Source organism: Idiotropiscis lumnitzeri, chromosome 8, assembly GCF_059441095.1.
Source record: "Idiotropiscis lumnitzeri isolate Australia: NSW breed Sydney's pygmy pipehorse chromosome 8, RoL_Ilum_1.0, whole genome shotgun sequence".
Classification (NCBI taxonomy): domain Eukaryota; kingdom Metazoa; phylum Chordata; class Actinopteri; order Syngnathiformes; family Syngnathidae; genus Idiotropiscis; species Idiotropiscis lumnitzeri.
In genome coordinates, this window is record NC_142398.1 from 14,432,295 (window position 1) to 14,448,146 (window position 15,852).

Genomic DNA, 15,852 nt, shown 5'->3' on the forward strand with positions numbered 1-15,852 from the left:
GCTCCCCTATCCAGTGCAAATATCATAAATAATTTAATTAAATATATCAATTAAATTAATTGAAGATTAAGTTATAAAATAATAAATAAATCTGAAAGAAAATAAAAAAAAAAAAAAAACACGCACACACACGCGTACAGGTCATCGGATGAGGACAAACGCTCTCGGAATGTTTCTGAACTCCTGTTTCCATGCCAATTTAATACTAATCAGATGCATGCTGACTTGAGGAATTGCACTTTCGCGTGGATATAGGCCATAGCTGACATCATGTTGTTCTTCAAGCCACAGACGGAATCAAAGAGTGCTTGTGCCGGTTGCGGCCAAGTAGTGCGCTCATTGTTGCTCTAAAACAATAAACAATTTTCCACATGAGCGAGCAAATTTCAGACACTCGATTCTTAGCTATTGGCAGCATGTTACTTACTGTGCCCATGTTTAAACTGTACGAGAGGTGGAACGACGTTAGAAGCTTCCACTGCTTCACGGACCACAGTCAGATCTATGTCCTGCTGAGCAAAATAGATGCTTTCTCCTTGAAGCAACTTGTATCCAGTCTGGAGAAAATCAAAACCTGGATGTCACTGAATTTCTTACATTTTTGCATCATAGGCAGCTGGCTAAGGTGAAACCCTTTCTTGCCCGGCAGCATTTAGGAACAGAGATCTATGGCTTTGTTACATCAAGGCTAGATCACTTAAATGCACTTTATTTTGGAGTCAGCCAGTCCTCCCTCAAGCATCTCCAATTGTTGCAAAATGCTGCTCCTCGCCTTCTTACAGGCGCTCAGAAGAGAGACTGTATAATCCCAATTCTGGCCTCTCTTCCATGGCTCCCAGTGCATTTTTTTATTTCATCTTAAGATCTTGCTCTTTGTATTTAGATCTTGAAAAATCCTCGCCCCAGCATACCTTCCTGAACGCCTCCACCCCTACGCACCTGCTTGGGGATTGAGAATTTCCTGTTGCTGGTCCTTCCCTCTGGAATGACCTTCCATTAAATGTTCGGCAAGTCCCCTCTCAGTCCATTTTTTTTTTTTTACAACCGCTTGCAGTATATTGGAAGTGGGTGCGTTCCAATGGAAGGCAAAATCCAAATATCAGTGGAATAAATGCCGATCATGTATACTCAAGTGAAAAGCCCAGATCAGTCACTTTTAATTCTTAAAACAAAGTTGTGATGTGCTGAAGGGTATTGAGGATGGCCTGGTCCTTGCTGGGAAAAGTCCGAGTGAGCGAAGTATGAGGAGTCAAATGATGACAGATGGCCACATGACCTTTGACCAAGTGATAACAGTCTGGGAGGTTGTATCCACTGGAGTGAAACCTTCCCGGGACATGAGTGAAACCTTCTTTCTTTTTTTTTTGTTTTCCTTCTTCTTTCAGCATACTTTCTTCCAAATCTGGGTTCCAGCTTTGGGCTCAGCAAATGTTTGGGAGTTCAAAGGAAAGCCTTGTGGTTTGAAGACATCTATTTGTCCTTGATGTTTCCTGTCACATTTAAGCTTTGAGGGTTTGTCCAACGGCACCGTTTTAACCACAACTTCTGTTTTAGTTTTATGGGGCAATTGTGAATGGATTCCATCCGTGCTTTGCTTTCTAGCACAAGAGGTTTTAAAAGTAGCTCGCACATCCCAGATGGATTTGATTTTTGCCATATGTCGACAACGAGAGAACAGCGCAACATTAGAGTTGGAGATACAATAGATGTTTTTTTTTTTGTTGGAACAAAAATGATCCATATTATATTGGAATGTTCATGTGAATCATTACACTAGTTGGGTTTTTTTTTCGCCAGTGTCAAACTCACAATTTAGATTCACCATCAATGGCTGTTTTCCTCCTCACACATTTACAACTTTTTGTATAATTATTGATTCAAAGAGTCACACAGTTACTTAAAAAAGTCATTTAAATCAGCCACACTTGTTTTGAACAAAATTGTAACAATGCTGGTGAAAATGAAAAAAAAATGAAAAAAAACGATCATAAGACCTTACTGCAATTTAGACGTTGATTTCTTTGTCTTAGTTGAAATATTTGCTATTATTATATTTATGAACGAAACAACACAACAAGAAAAAAAGACAATTCCCAAACCGATAAACCATAACTGCATTTGAATTCAATATGAGTGCAAATTTGAGTGACAACAAAATATGTTTAAAACAATTTATATAATTAAAAAAAATATATTTTATTCCATTAAATTGTAAACGGTTTTCCTGAGAGCACATTAGACAGCTGTTTGGGCGACTTAAGATTTGGGGTTAGAATTCTGTTGCGGTCATAATGCATTATGTCACCATCAATCTACCACAAATGCACGCGTGTCCTTTGAACGTTTCCCAAAGTGCTACAGATATCAGATACTTCTTTGGAGTCTTTTTCTGAGTGATCTTTGACACCCAAGTCCTTTCAGCGGCCAAGGTGATTGCCCACTCTGAAGCATTCAATTATGTCTGGCTAAACGCCCCTTGCCTGCCGTCTAGAATGACCGGCAGATTAAATAATATGACTATCAGAGTTCTCTCTGAAGCAGATGGAAACACAACTTGATACCCGCTTAATGCGCTACCTTGCATGGGTGCTCTCCACACACAAGCAACGCTTTAAAAGTGGCTGTGTGGTTGTTATTTCTTGGATCTTCATCCAGTACCCGTTGAATGTGCACATAAATCAGCGACAAATATTCCATACGAGCATATTAAACAAAAAAATAACATAGACATTTATTCATAGACTTTCAAGCACATGACAAAGTAACAGGAGGTGGCATGACCCCTTAGTCATTTTAAGTACGAATCAAATGTATGAAAAAAAAGCCCAGGGAAAAATCAAGGAAAAGTTGTAAAGCAGTTGTTGATTATTGTTAAGCAGTAAAAGATACATTTATGTTCACATTTTCTCGATTGGAACTCTATCTAGACTAGGGGTGGGCAAACTTTTTGATTGGCGGGCCACACTGGGTTCTAAAATTTGACAGAGGGGCCGGAGCAGGAGCAAATGGATGGAGTGTTTTGATAACCTTGCCTCATCAGAGAAAAAAAAATACATTTAATTTTAAATGAAAATGATTAATTGCATTACAACAAAATATATGTCTTTGACACACCACAGTATTTAGAAAATAAAACATGAACAAGGTTTATTCACTTAATTTTTTTCAAGTTCGGCGGGCCAGATGAAAACGTTTAATGGGTTGCATGTGGCCCCCCTGCCGTAGTTTGCCCACACCTGATCTAGACGCGACTTTTTTTTTTTTTTTTACATTTCAAATCTAAAAAGAATATGAATGAATGAATGACAAACACAAACCATACACTAAAGTGCTCGCTCCTTTTCGCCTGACATTTTTACCTTATCCTACGATTCACAACAATAAACTCAATCATCACACAGAAATATGAAGATAGTCACACAAAACGTGATACTTGATACTTTTATCCTTAAGACTCTCTTTTGTCAAATGAAAGTCTGTTTTGTATGTGAATACAACACTAATAATTTGCATGATTAGCTGATATATGACAACTAATGTACAATTTGTGAGGGCCGTCTTGTGATACAAAGCATGTCTCTAGCCTGTGTGTTCTGCCATAAGGACTCCCAAAAGACTTGTTTAGATGCTCGGATGTACCGCGCAACCTTACACACATTGTTTTACCCAAGAAAACCTTGAACAGGATTCACTTTCAAATGCCCTACAACAAGCGCTCGTATTGTAGCCTTCAAATATTTATGAAATCAATTTTCCTTGATAGGCGCAATAATGTCTAAAGCTTGGAATAAGATACTCCTGTCCGAAGATCCAGCCGTCTTTGATCAAGCCGCCGCGCTTGACATAGCAAATCAATGTTGTCAGCGGCTTTGTTGGCGAGATAAATTTTACGAGACATTAAGCAGTGAAATATCTCCAAATTGTTGCTGTAAATCAAGACAGATCAATGGAAGAGGGCCCTTTTGTGCAATATGTGTCAGTCGACTTAAACTCACGCCTTTCAAAAACACTCGCAAACCAACAAGCGCTCATATTTACATCTAAAAGCAGATCATTTCATCCAGCAGTTCATGAAATTCAACACAAGTGCTGAATCAATGATTCGGCCTTCATAAAGGCAATTCTATTTTGGAGACACTGTCAGTTTTAATTTGCATGCATGCACCTAAAATATATTAGAAACAGCTCTCAGTACAATGTCGTGCGGCTCAACACCTCGGTAATTCCCATTCCACTTCACAATTTATTGACAATAAAAAAATAAATAAATAATGTTTAGCTCCACCCCCCACAAGCATCCCATAATGCTTGACTCTACTGCAATACCCCGATAAAGCAGCAAAAAAATATACGATACTTATTTGGATTTTTTTATCTTTTTTTTCACTTTACAAAATGTGTGTAGAAAAATATTAAGGATTCACTCATTTAAATTAGAGTTGGCAGGAACTCTCTGGAATTATTTTTTCTAATTAACAATTAAACAAATGATTTGTCACCACCCCCCCAAAAAAAGTATTTTCTAATTTCCACCACACAATAGTTGAAACTGAATTCAAAGTGCCTCTGATGAGAGCCGCCAAGGACTGCACTCAATTTTAGCTGATTGTTTCAAGATGACATTATTTTTCCTCCAATTGACATTCATCGACCAATCAATGAATTAATTCATCGATGACGACACCCATCCCTTTGTACCGCTTAACAACTAATTTGACCCCTCTACTCCTCAGTCGGCACCAAGCGTTAACTTAACTTATGACGAGTGAGTGCGTACCTCCGCCATGCATCAAATGCAGTGAAAGCGCTCTATTTGCGGCGTGCAAACACTTGACCCCTGGCGATCACCTCTGAAACCATCTGGTGTTAATCAGAGCTTGATTATGAGCGTCGCCCCAATGAGACGCCACTTCACGCTGGCGTGCACCTTCCCCGGGCTCCCGAGGTCAGAGTAGCAGCGGGTACGCTCGCCTCTCTGCGGATGGCGTAAGCAAATCTCAAAGAGGGTTGTAAAACAGGTAATGACATTATGTACGCTTGAGTTTTCCGGGAAATTTGCGCTATCATCGCAACCCCTCTTTTTGGCTTGAAGTACTTCCGCAACTCCTTATCGGTCCTCGCTGCTCTACTGGATTTTTGGCATTTATCCAAAGCTAAAATCAAGTGTTCTCCCTCTTTTTTTGGCTCTTGAATTCTCCAGCTCTCTGTGGTATGAGTGTTTGACAGTTGCATGCCAAGCTCGCCTGCAAGTTTTGGCTGCCATTTGCAGGCTCTACTGTATATACCGGCCAAACAGAGCTATATGGCAAAACCCAAATGGAGAAAATGCTGCTTCTCTGCTGCTCAACGTCTATATAACGATATCCGTTCGTTCATTGATGCTCATCCATTAGAAACACTTGGGATCATGTCTATCCATTTTCTCATCGTCATCATCATCACACAGCGCCTCTCCAACTGCCGTTATGAAGCAATTAGCCTACTACCGCATTTAGTGTATTCATCAGAAAAAGCCAGTGATATGTTATGCAATACCCACGCTGTCTATTTTAAACAATAGCGATTGGCACGGAAGGAAAGCTAATTAAAAGATAAAATCACCTTCTTGTCTGTCCAATTAAAGACTTCTGTCAGATTGGACCCTTGGAAGAACTCCATCATGATGACATGAGAAGGCCGATATAAGCGTGCGCCTGTGCGCTGCGTGCGTTTCCGTGCAGGAGTGTGTATTCTCAAGTCCAGGCAAGGGAAGATGGAAAACGAACCAGAGGAACAGAAGGAGAGCGAAGGAGGCAGAGTGACAGGCGAAACAGCGATAGAGAGAAATAGGTTAGACAAGGCCAGCAGACAAAGAGCAGAAATAGGGAATTAACTGATAAAAGACGCGTGGAGAGGTGGACAGGCTCCGGGATGGAAGAAATAGTAGAAAAGCAGGGAATGGAATGGCAGAATGTCAGGTGAGGAGGAGAAGGCCGAGAAAGGAAATGAGATAATAATGAAGTAAGAAAGACAAAAAAAAATGCCCGTAATTGACCTTGGGCTATAGCAGGCTGATTGGAGATTAGAGATAATCGTGCTAAGGCTTCTGTCACCACTCGCCTGCGGAAGGACACACACCCACAAAACGCACAAATACACGCACACACGTGTGCCCCGCGGTGACACACACCGACGTGCTCACTGTCTTTCTGCGCGGTCCGATCCATCCTTAATAAAGCATACGTTTTCAATAAAAATGCTAATTACCTTCACTCCGCTGCAAAGGAAGGTGAACATTGTGCCGCTATGCGTGTGTGTGCAAAAAGAAAAGAGGAACGGTAAAGCATAAATAAACCAATAAGTTCTTCTAAGCGAGAACATTCTATAAAAATAACATATGATTATTTTAGCTACATCAAAAAAAAAAAATCTTAAATTAAATCATCACTTGAAACTAAAACAGACCTTAGTGACCACAACATGAGCGGCTCCAACCTGATTATGCAATACAATAAAAATGTATCAAATAATAACCCTGGGGAACAATTAAAAAGATATGTTGAGTTCGATTTTTATGTTGATTAAAACTAAAATTGGCACTTTGTCACTTTTTTACCCTCTAGGTAAGCAAAATTCCACTGATTAGCTGTAGGAAGATAAGAATGAAGTAAGAAGAGATGATTACGATTGGACTCTCATTTCCAACTTTTATTCAGTCACAATTGAGACAGTGCAGTGAGAGGTGTGTGCACCTCCCAGTAGGTCAGCACTATCAATATATACATAAAAAGATAATTCTTCATTATTAATTGTTTTAATTTTTACAGGAGTGGCTATCTCAATGTTCTGAATTCCGGTTTCAATTCCAATATTAAGCAGAATAATGCTGCCCAAAGGAGTTGTGCCATAACAGGTGGGGTTTTAACAGAACTATCCATGGAATTATTTACATCAGGTGTGGGAAAACTACGGCCCGGGGGCCACATGCGGCCCATTAAACGATTTAATCCGGCCTGCCGAACTTGGAAAAAAATTAAATGACTAAGCCTTGTTAATGTTTAATTTTCTAAATATTGTGCTTTTTCAAAGACATATATATTGTTGTAATGTTTTTGTTCACTTTCATTTCAAGTTAAATGTATTTTTTTTCTCTGATGAGGTGAGGTTACCAACACACTCCACCCATCTGCTACTGGTCCGGCCCCTTTGTCAAATTTTAGAACCCATTGTGGCCCGCCAATCAAAAAGTTTGCCCACCCCTGATTGAGAAGAAACCTTACTGTGCTAGCGGCAGCCAAGTAATACACTCACACAAACAGACGTATATAGTATATACAGTACTTACTTTTTTTTTTTTTTTTTGCACAAAACTAGATTACTTGAAATGGAGTTCATTTTTTATTTCATTTGAAAAAAAAAATCCTCAAGGTGTCATACATGTGTAATCAATCCGCTTTGCGCTGAACACTGAAATACGAAGCCAGTGATTCATGCAAGATGTTTTGCTGCCCTTTCCGTGAAATTACAAAGCAGGATATCCAGAAATTGTCCTGCAATGAGCTCACTGACTGAGGGTTCCGCCAATGTAGGAACACAAGAAATTGCAATACAAATTGAACGGCATTTGTATGACATTTGCTGTGCCATTTGCTACACTTGTTGCTGAGGCTCTATTTTCATTTGTGGAATGCAACCTTGGCGCTGGCACATTTCTCATGTTTTGAAGGCTATGAAAGGAAGCTCAGTTGAATTGAAGTCCTTATTCACTGCCATGAGTTTCCATCTACGGTATGCAACCACCAGGTGTTATATGGGTATCCAAGTGTGTGGGATATTTGTTATTCTATCACGCTCCCTCTTTCTGCATACACCAGCAGCTTTGTCTAACGCCTCTTTCAAGAAGACAGCGAGACCATCAAATGCCACAGAAGGGCTACATTTTTAGTTTTTTCTTTTTTTTTAAAGAGCGTGGGTTTTGATTTAGATTTGTTTTTTTTTCCCCCTTTCATTATTTTTACAACTCTTTCGCCAAAAGCTTCAACTAAAAAAATATGTTTCGGGTGTGAACACTTATGTATACATCGTATTGCAAAGCAGGGGTGGGCAAACTTTTTGATTGGCGGGCCACAATGGGTTCTAAAATTTGACAGATGGGCCGGACCCGGAGAAGATGGATGGAGTGTTTTGGTAACCTCATTTTATCAGAGAAAACAAAAAACATTTAGTTTTAAATGAAAGTGAACAAAAACATTACAATACATGTCTTTGAAAAACCACAGTATTTAGAAAATAAAACATTAACAGGGTTTACTCATTTAATTTTTTTTAAGTTTGGCGGGCCGCATGTAGCCCCCGGGCCGTAGTTTTACCACACCTGCTGTCAGGCATATAACCTTTTTTTTCAATTAACTATTAAAACAGTTTTTGTTTTAATATTAAAACAAAAAAAAATGCTTGAACGGCTAATTGTTACATTGTGGTGTAACATGGACCACTGAAAATATTAATCCTAACTATTTCTAAAGAATATAATTTCATTTCATTCATCAAAGGTGAACAGGTTTACTCTCTCTCTCTCTCTCTCTCTCTCTCTCTCTCTCTCTCTCTCTCTCTCTCTCTCTCTCTCTCGCTCTCACACACACACACACACACACATACACTCACACACACAGAGAAAACCACTTGTTTTAAGTTGAACACCATCTCTTTCCGGGAGATTGCTTATCAGGAGTTGCGCTAAACCGCACCAGTTGCCATGCATTTTTCATGAGCTAGGGATTTAATGGTCGCATATGTGCGTATGTGTTTCCATATGTTTCTGTGCATCACACATGTTTGTGGGTGTTGATGAGTTTGGGCTTTAATGTGTTAAATAATCCATGGACACAAAGAGTGTCGCGCCCTCTTATTATAAAAAAAAAAAATTGGGGTCCAAAGTCCTTCCAAATGTTATGCCTTGATCGCATCATTCTTGCTTCAGCTCCTCTTCTGCTCTCTGGGGAGCAGTTCCATTCAGCAGGTAGCTAACGGTCTTGAAAGACACAAGGGGAACTGCTTGCAGGATTAGGTTTCTGCTGTGTTCACAAGCCACTCATCCCCCCAAGGGAAGAAGGTGGAATGGAATTCATATGTTTTAAAGGCTCCGAGCAAGTGTGCACATTTCACTGAGGGGGCGAAGTGAATAACCCTCAGTCAAAGAGAGCTCTGAGGAGAGTGCTTTGAATATAATAGAGAGGGAATTGGTTTGTTGGGAATGGAATCAGTGTGATCCCACACATCTGAACAATCATATACAAGAATCACTCAGTGGAGGTGACGTCCACAAAGCATTAACTCGCCCGCGGCGCAGTACGGAGGCTTTAGAATGCTTCAATATCAAATGGGCCGCTGAAATGGAATCCCAGTAATCACATCGGTTTTTACTCTCTAGTTATTAGTGTACATTAAAAGCTTGTATCCTCAGGTCATTTCATATTCCTACATGGTCTATCATGTACTAAAAATAACTAAAGATGGCAGATATCCACAAATCCTCTGCTCTAATTGAGGCTGTTTATTTGTTCCCTTTCTGTAAAAATAAATGGCCCTGCCCAGATTGACACCTCCATTTTTACCCAAAAATGCAGATTGTGCAACTAGTTGCAGTCTGATCTTTACTATGCAGTCAATTTGCTGGGCCTAGGAGGATGAGCGAAAATCGCCATATAATTGACGCCTATTGAAATGCATTGGAATATTTTTTTATTGACTGCAGCTCTTGACGTCCCTCGCTAGGCGACACCCCTTAAAGGCGCACATCAACCAATGAATGTGCTAAATTGTGTTATTTTCTTTGCATCCATACAGTCACAAAACGTAAGTCAAAGTCGTAGTGTGCATTTCCAAATAAAACATCATGGGTTGCGTACTTCTTTGGCGAAGGAGTCGATTAAGTGTGTCCATGAGTATTGTATTATTGACAAGAATAAAAAAAATAAATCAAGAAAACGACACGAGAATGGAAACAGAAAATAAGTGAGATTCCATAGCCAATTGATAAACATCACCACCACCCTTACGGCATCTGACCAAATAATGGCCCTTGACAAATGAGTGTCTCCTTCAAATAAACACTTGCTACTTAGTAGTAGAATCTCTGAAGCATTTACCGATATGTATGAGCGCATAACACACGAGACGTGCAAAGCTGTCAGATAACTTCCAGGTTGTAGCACAGCCGCCTCCTTTATGTAATCGTATTAGCCATCGCACATGGAGAGCCTCTTTGCACTTTCACAAGGTTAGGATGAAACATGACCACAATTATGCCGATCGGAGATTTTATTATCATGATTTCCTTATTATTGCATCGTTAATCAATTTTTGTCTCCTGTCCTTCTCACTTTCTTTCTTGCTTCTCTGTCTGTATTTTCTTTCCCTTCAACTTTCGTCAATGGCCCCTGCAGAGGTCGAACAGAAAGGTAAGCCCAACATGCCTATTCCATGTCCTTAAAAATAGCATTATGTGCCTTACGATCCAAGCCCATCCATCTCATTGTCATTGCGGTAATATTAAGACAGCCTGATCTCAGCATGTCGAGGCAATTTCCAAAACACTGCTTCTCATAAGATACACTTTACATTATTCCATAGTATCGGGTAGAACGTCACTTAACAAAACTCTCCAAGGGTCAAGCACATTTTTATGACGAGCCAATGAATAGCGGATTGCTTTGACATTTAATATTTCAGATTCTTCCCGCGTGATATGAAAATGACACCAGTGCTTTGAATACCTAATCAACGTTCAATTAATATTCCCAGTCGGTTGCCTACGATCTGGAATCATATTATGGAGAATTGGCAAACCCCAATGAGCATCTGGCATGTCTTTTCCCGTGTCTGGTTTATATAGAAGGTATCATTTGTGTGTACAGTGGACAGTATTACAGTTAAATTACTGGAGTCGCTATTACTTTGGTCACACGAGCCACCCACAATTCTCTGCATCTCCCACAATGCTCATAAAATATGACCTCAGTATTCCGAGATGGGAATACCAAACACAGACCGAGAAATTAATTGTTGTAGCAATTGCAGAAACAGCAGGGGGAAAACTTGACAGAAAGAGAAAGGCAGGAAGAAAGAGCCATGCAACTAATGAGGAGCTAGGATGGGAGGGAAAGTGGGACTCGGAGAAAGAAGGGGGGGTGGGCAAATGTCTTAGTGTGTCTTAGCGACAATATGCTGGTATTATCTGTTGCTGTGCTCTGCAATCAGAGGGGCTCATCACAACACAATCTCAGCCAAGTTGAAACACAATGTAAAATTAATGTACTTGTCAGGAAAAAGTCAGGCTGGTTGACATTTTACATTTTATGCTTCCATTAAAAAAAACAAAAAACAAAGCCCTTAATGTAATTATGGTGTTATTCATCCTTTAGTGTTTCTTTGCCCGGGGATTCTGCGAGGAGTGTACCAAAGTGAACATCTCTTTGAGTCCGATCACCAATCTGGCGCCTGGTGCAAGGACCCACTGCAGGCCTCAGACAAGATTTACTACATGCCCTGGACACCGTACCGTACGGACACATTGACTGAGTACTCATCCAAGGAAGATTTCATTGCAGGCCGGCCAACGACCACATACAAACTGCCGCATCGTGTGGACGGCACCGGCTTTGTCGTTTACGATGGTGCGCTGTTCTTCAACAAAGAGCGCACGCGCAACATTGTCAAGTTTGACCTCCGCACACGCATCAAAAGCGGTGAGGCCATCATCGCCAATGCTAACTATCATGACACCTCGCCTTACCGCTGGGGGGGCAAGTCGGACATTGACTTGGCGGTGGATGAGAACGGACTCTGGGTGATCTATGCGACCGAGCAGAACAACGGGCGCGTGGTGGTGAGCCAGCTCAACCCTTACACCCTACGCATCGAAGGCTCCTGGGACACCAGCTATGACAAACGCTCCGCGTCCAACGCCTTCATGATCTGCGGCGTCCTGTACGTTGTCAAGACCGTCTATGAAGACGACGACAACGAAGGGACGGGGAACAAGATCGACTACATGTACAACACGGACAAGAGCAAGGAGACCAGCGTCAACATTCCGTTTCCCAACTCGTACCAGTACATCGCTGCAGTGGATTACAACCCGAGAGACAACCTCCTCTACGTTTGGAATAACTATCATGTGGTCAAGTACTCACTCGACTTCGGCAACAACGGTGAGTTCCAAATCCCACCGCTTCCCGAGCTACTCCTTCAGTGCTTTCATCTTTGTAACACGATACATATAATAAGACAAATAAATCCTTGGGAAGGATGTTTTTTCTTTCTTAACATTAGCAGCAACTTGCCTTTTTTTTTTTAATACTTTAATGCCAATTGCTTTTTTCTCTCGTGACATAAGGCATATTTGAAGTCACTAATCTTATGCCAATAATTAAATTCACAAGAATATCATAAAGAGGATAGAAAAAAAAATCACCATCTGTGCCTACATAGTTCTCAATTATGACTCCTCCCATCACCCCACTCATGGTATCTGCATTTTTAGTGATTAAAAGTATTCACAGGTTTTCCCTTTAATGTTGGATGGCACTGCCCTCTTTGATGCTAGTTGAAAGAAAATATGCATGCTTTACTGATCTTTGTGTGGTAAACAAGCCTCGCAAAACAACTCACCCACTCCAAAAGGCTCGATTATTGCTAAGATTGTCAAAAGATGAGCCATATTATATAATGCAATGATGTATCGAAGTGCTGTCGTTGCCTTTTTGATGTAGGAGGAATGATTTGTCAGTGCTAATGGCGTATGTCTGGCAGAGGCCTTAAAAATATTGTTTTCAATCTGCAGCATTGAGGTGAAGCTTGCTAAGTGTTGTTTTTTTTTTTGTTTTTTTTACCGTAAGTCCCTAAATCTGTGGCAACGCTTCCGTTTGTTGACCATCAAGATACAGTATTATTTGCTGTATTGCTATGAAATATTGTAGAGAAGCGTGGAACTGCCAAAAACTTGACTGATTGCCTTTCCTTTTTGATGCTCACAATTTTTGATGCACAAAACAACATTTGCTATTAGCATTTTCTAGAAATGTTTAATTATTTCATTTCCCTGTCAGTGAGCTTCGCCCTGTCCATCTTTGAAGTGACTGTAGTGCACAAGTACCCTGTAGCACTAAGGTAGAAATTTTAATGTTTTTAGCCTACATTTTACCGATTCGTTCCACGACTTTGTAGTTTGTTTGAACGTCATAGCCCAGTCAAAACTGTAACATTGGCAGTTTCACTCTTATAGTATCGTTGTAAGAGTGAGGATTAGCATGCTAACAACATTAAGCACTCAGGCTAACCCAGGGTGTAATGATTATTAGGCTATTTAATTTATTATTATTAAATGAGTATTAAACTGACGTCCAGCGATTCAATTGCAGGTAGAAAAACTAATGAAATAAAATTTCCGCAACATTTTAATCAATTATTTACCGTAATGCTAATGGATGCAGTTATGGATTTTGTGACGTTAGCGCTTTGTTGCTGGCTTGTGTGGTACCAACTGCTCTTGTAGTCATATTAACATTCTTGTATTCAATGTTAGTGTTACTTCAGCTTTTGTTTCCTATCCCATATTTTTGTGCAACGTAGCAGCTGTTCGATTCCTGTTATTTATTTGTTTTCTTCTTGTTAACCAGACACAACTGACAATAAGCCACCCACGCACAATGCATTGTTTTGGGCTCTGGTGTGGGAAGAGGTTCAGTCTCTGTTGGTTCAAAGTTTAGCTAACAAAACAAAACGGGAAAATATTAATATGCAGCGATCAGGTTTTAAATATGCATGGGTATGTTACTTGTCTGATCAAATGGACGATCTAGATGGATGAACCGGGTTGTCTTTGTGAAAGTCTGGGGTCAAGTTGTATCAAGTTGAGAGATCACTTTATACTCTTTCAGTAATGTGATGTTTGAGCCAACTCTTGTCTCCTCTGGACCCATAAGTGTGTAAGCCCGAGGCCATAAGTACTATTTTCCAGGTTTAATCTTCTTTCAAGACTTTCAATGGAGTCTGAAGATACTCTGGCTGTGTGTCTTATTAAATGTTGTCTGAATTAACGCATGCTCTTACATGCAGTTAAGAGGTGCAATACAGCGAATTACAGAGAGAAGCGGCATCAAACGTGGTTTACACCGATCAGTGCTGTAAAAATGGGCGATCTTGTCCATCGCGTGTGGAATGTAGTTATCCTATTCCTATCCACTTCATGATTGCGCATGCATGTTTATCGGTGTACGCTTGAGTGTGATCACTGTCATAATGGAGCGCTGAGTCTGTCAGGAGGCTCTAAAGAGGAGATCAATGGGGATTCAATGTGGAGAATGACCTCCAATGCACATCAACAAGCCAGAATGCTGACCAGCGAGAGATAAATAAATACAATCAATGCGGCCTCGCTGCTTTACTCTGCACCTCCCTGGATGCCATCGCTCAATGAAGACAAGGAATAAATTAGCTTACCTCAACTGCATGATTTTCTCATTGTGGGGAAAATGAGGTGACAAGTAAGACTCTTTTACAGACTGCCCGCAAAATTCAACTCAAGTTCATTTATAGAGCATTGTAAAAACAACCAAAGCTGAAAGAAATGCTGCATGTAAATAAAAACCCAACATAACACACAATAATAAGAATAAGTTTGTAAATAATAATTTGTAATAATAATAAATCTCTTTAAAAACATAAAACCAGTCTGTGACATTGAAACACTCGCTTGGTTTTTAAACCAAACTTTGTTTTTTAGGACACCTGTTGGCCGACCAGCACTCTGATGGTGGTCCAAACGTGTCTGAAGTTAGAGTGGTCAGATTCTCCAGAAGAGAGAATACGGAGGCCCAGAGTTTTGTACCGTCTTAGGGCCCTATTTTCGTTCTCAGTCTAACTGCGCATGGGTGGGTGTTTTCTTTCTTTTGCTATTTTCATAGACAAGCGCAGTTAGAGAAGGGCGTTTGCGCTTTGTGGGAATGAACACAGCCGGTGACATACACACATGCATGGAAACATTACATATTTGCTCCCTGGAGTCCATGCAAGGGTTCGGCATGTGCAAAGTATGCTTATTAAAAACTTCACGAAAACCTCCACTTGTAGCTCATGTAAAGGGCACTTGGACAGACACACTAGTGGGGGTGATTTTAAAAGTATATTAAAGATGCTACTCCTGCTGCTGGTAATAATAATATAATAATAATAATAATAATAATAATGATAATAATAATAATAATAATAATAATAATAATAATAATAATAATAATAATAATAATATTAATAATAATAATAATATAAATAATATAACAGCAATAATAATAATAATAATAATAATAATAATAATAATAATAATAATAATAATAATAATAATAATAATAATAGGAAATCCCCTCTTGTCCACCGGGATGCATAACGAAGCGCAGCGTGGTCTGCCAAATTCCCAAACACGATAAATGAAGCTGCGCTCGTTTTTACCTGAATGCTTTATGTCGTGCTAAGTTGTTTGTGGATGAGTGAGAGGAACGCGGTTCATGACAAGATTCTCCTGTGGCCAGTATAAAAGCGCCAGGATGCTCAAATCACTCACGTTCACTGGAACAGCTGATGCAAACCAAAAAAAAAATGCAGTTTTCTCCCTGCCGTTTCGTTTGTTTGTTGGCAAGCAACCGCACATCCCCCATTATGATGACTCAAAGGAGCCGTTCAAAGCTTCAGTCCTCTCTCTCTCACTTTACTTGCGTGCCGGCGCTTGCCCCTCTCCATATCTCCGCGATACATTCTTTGGCGAGCTGTTTGAGGCAAGGCAGGTGCTCCTCGGGATTGGAGACGAAGCATCGTAAACGA

At 40.2% G+C, this 15,852-nt stretch overlaps 1 protein-coding gene across 11 annotated transcripts in view; it reads left to right on the forward strand.

The window, feature by feature from the left end:
• Positions 1 to 15,852, forward strand: part of adgrl3.1 (adhesion G protein-coupled receptor L3.1) — a 140,293-nt gene that overhangs the window by 66,727 nt on the left and 57,714 nt on the right. For all 11 annotated transcript variants that reach the window (XM_088302181.1, XM_088302184.1, XM_088302185.1 and 8 more), the window contains exons 6-7: positions 10,425 to 10,439; positions 11,403 to 12,191. In XM_088302181.1, coding sequence (XP_088158307.1) covers positions 10,425 to 10,439; positions 11,403 to 12,191 — 804 coding nt within the window. The remainder of the gene's footprint in view (positions 1 to 10,424; positions 10,440 to 11,402; positions 12,192 to 15,852) is intronic.